The sequence below is a fragment of the Cervus elaphus genome, chromosome 17, assembly GCF_910594005.1.
Source record: "Cervus elaphus chromosome 17, mCerEla1.1, whole genome shotgun sequence".
In the NCBI taxonomy this organism is placed as follows: domain Eukaryota; kingdom Metazoa; phylum Chordata; class Mammalia; order Artiodactyla; family Cervidae; genus Cervus; species Cervus elaphus.
The window spans coordinates 49061114-49064125 of NC_057831.1; the positions used below are offsets into that span (position 1 = coordinate 49061114).

The following is a 3012-nucleotide window of genomic DNA, read 5'->3' on the forward strand; positions in this document are numbered from 1 at the left end:
AACAAGGGATTTACTTAAAATGAATATTTCATAAATATTAAAGAATTTTAATCCTTATGTATTCTGCATTCTAATACTTTGTGATAATTTTTTCAAACATTTCTCCTAGTTATTCATCTATATAGCAATGCTTATTCTGTTATCTTTAAATTTATAAAAACTAATTTTTGGAAGATTTCTTGTCATTACAACAACATTTGCAATATGCTGTTAAATCTGAAATAAACAATAATGTAAAATATCTGACATTAACTTTCTAAATTACATTAACATGAGACTTAGAACTACAGAAAATAATTAGGAAAAAGGCCACAAATCTATTAATAGAAAAGACAACAATAGATAGATTAAGATGTGTGTATGTGTATTTATAAATGGCATTAAAAAAATTCCAAGACATATTATACACTAGATATCTCTATTTTTTTTTCTTTAGGAGGAGGAAAAATTACTTTTTACTAAGTAAAAAGTAAATTTACTAAGTAAAAATATTAATTTTCAAAAGTTAAAAAATAAGAATCTGATAATGTAAACTTGGCTTTTGTAGAGTAGTAAATATAATCTCCAAATATGCTTAATTTTCTGGATTTATACATTAGATCTTTCTTTTCCAGTAACCTAAAGGACTCTATTTTCTGGTGGTTTTTACATTCTAATTTTTCATTCTTTTTTAATTCTTTTGGTATCTCACATTTAAGTGTTAGTTTTTATTCTTGAGTAGTTTCTATTTTCAAGAGAAAAGGGCAAGTTTCTTAGGTTGCCATATCCACCCTCATAGCTTTAAAATCATCTATTTTCCAGGTGGCTCAGTCATAAAGAATCTGCCTGTAATGCAGGAGACATGATTTCATCTCTGGGTCAGGAAGATCCCCTGGAGGAGGAAAGAGCAACCCAGTCTAATATTTTTGCCTGGGAAATCCCATGGACAGAGGAGCCTGGTGGGTTACAGTCCGTAGGGTTGCAAAGAGTCAAGCATGCATGCGTACACTAACAGTTCTGAAATTAATATTAATATTTCTAACTCTAATACTTTTGGAGTTCTCCATACCTTCAAGAGAATGCTATGCACCTATAAATATGTTTTGGAACATACATGAGAGAAATTCATTGTTGAGATGAAATTTACCAACTGCCTGAACATTCTCATGGCCCCAGGGCTAGTATAGTGTGAGATTTATTTGATATGAGTTTGGAAACCACAGGCAGAACTTGACAGAGCCTCCTGCAAAGCTATTGCAAGGCAAAAGACTGGCTGGCTTCAGGAGGAAGAATGTGACTATATGATTTACAGTATTACACAGAGAATAGATCAAGGGAACTGAGACCTCCGATCACAGTTTCATTTGAACTTAATTTGATATCTGATAGACAAGTTTCTCCTCATAAACAACAAAGCAAAGAAATGGAATTTTTAAACAAATCAACTCCCAACAGATACTTGAAAGAGTCGTTTATCCTCTTTTCCCTATCCCTTAAATACACAATTTATCTTCTATAAGAAACTCGTAGACCTTGGGTTAACTTGATTAAAGCCAATAGAAGAAAAAAAGCCAATAGAAAATGAATATAGTTTGCAAATATCATGAAAAAAGGAAAAATCCTTAAATATCACATTTTTCTTGATATCATAAAACTCAATCATCCTCTATATACATAAAATGTCAAAATCCCAGGGTTGATTCTGGTGTGATAAATACACAAATACCACCTTTGGAATGGTTGAAATTCAATATGTTCATATGTAGCTAATAGTTTACTTAAGCCCTAAATAATTATACCACTGTTTGAGTCCTTTGGGGCATGCTAACTATGTGGAGTTATTTTTCTTTTTTTTTTTTTTTTTTTGGTTCAAAACGGTTTTATGGAAAAACTAATCTGTAACAAAAACTTGGCATTGAGTGCGAAGGCTCCACGTTTGAGCAAAGCATACAAAGGGTCCTGGGGGCGGACGGTGGGGGGCAGACGTTCACAAGAGCAGGCACTTTCTCTTCCTCTTCTTGACGGGGGGCGGGCAGAGAACCGCCCGGATCGCTTCATCAAACACTGTCTTGAGGCCTCGCTGCGTGAGCGCCGAGCACTCCAGGTATTTGACGGCACCGATCTCCTTGGCCATGGCCAAGCCCTGCGGGTAGGTAATGGGCGTCAGCTTCTTCTCCTTCAGCTTCTCAATCGTGTCTTTATCGTCCCTCAGGTCAAGTTTCGTCCCCACCAGGATGATGGGTGTGTTGGGACAGTGGTGTCGCACTTCAGGGTACCACTTTGCACGAACATTTTCAAATGATGCAGGACTCACAAGAGAAAAGCAAATTAAGAATACATCTGTCTGCGGGTAGGACAGGGGGCGTAATCGGTCATAATCTTCTTGTCTGGCTGTGTGCCACAAGCCCAGATTCACGGGTTTTCCATCCACCATGACATTGGCAGAGTAGTTGTCAAAGACAGTGGGGATGTATTCTCCAGGAAATGCATTGGTAGTGTAACTGATCAGGAGGCAAGTCTTACCCACAGCTCCGTCTCCCACCACCACACACTTGATGGCCTGCATCTGGGCCGCTCGCTGGGCCGCGGTGGCGGCGGCGGCCGGGCGCTAAGGAGAAAGGCGGCGAGCTCGGGGAGAGGCGGGCGGGCGGGCGCGCGGCTGCGGGCGGCAAGGCGCGGGGTGCCGGGGCCGCTGTCCACGCCGCCTCGCCCTCCGCCGACGGAACGCCGGAGCCCAGCAGCAGCCACCACCCAAAGCCTGGAGTTATTTTTCTGTGGTCAGTTAAGGAATAAGAGATAGTAAGATTCTGCTAGTGATCCAAAACCTATTCTTAATGATGGCAGAGACATTTGTGTACAGGAAGTTATCGTGACAAATGTAGAGAAAAATTTTTTTTAAGATGAGCAAATAATACAAAATTCCATGCACTTTCTGGAACGGTGTTCAAGTAGTTAGAACATTTGTTGCAACCAGGGTCCAGACAATCTGAACCCCTAGACATACTAAATAAAATTCATTAAAGGGATTCTGCC

At 39.4% G+C, this 3012-nt stretch overlaps 1 protein-coding gene across 1 annotated transcript; it reads right to left on the reverse strand.

The window, feature by feature from the left end:
- Positions 1-1865: 1865 nt before the first annotated feature.
- LOC122673337 (ras-related C3 botulinum toxin substrate 1-like) lies at positions 1866-2736 on the reverse strand. The gene has a single exon (XM_043871062.1). It carries the CDS (start codon positions 2543-2545, stop codon positions 1967-1969), a length of 579 nt encoding a protein of 192 aa, XP_043726997.1. The 5' UTR covers positions 2546-2736; the 3' UTR covers positions 1866-1966.
- Positions 2737-3012: the final 276 nt, after the last annotated feature.

What these genes read in the sequence shown, in the direction of transcription:
- LOC122673337 (XM_043871062.1), bottom strand. Translation starts at nt 2,545, where the DNA reads ATGCAGGCCATCAAGTGTGTGGTGGTGGGAGACGGAGCTGTGGGTAAG.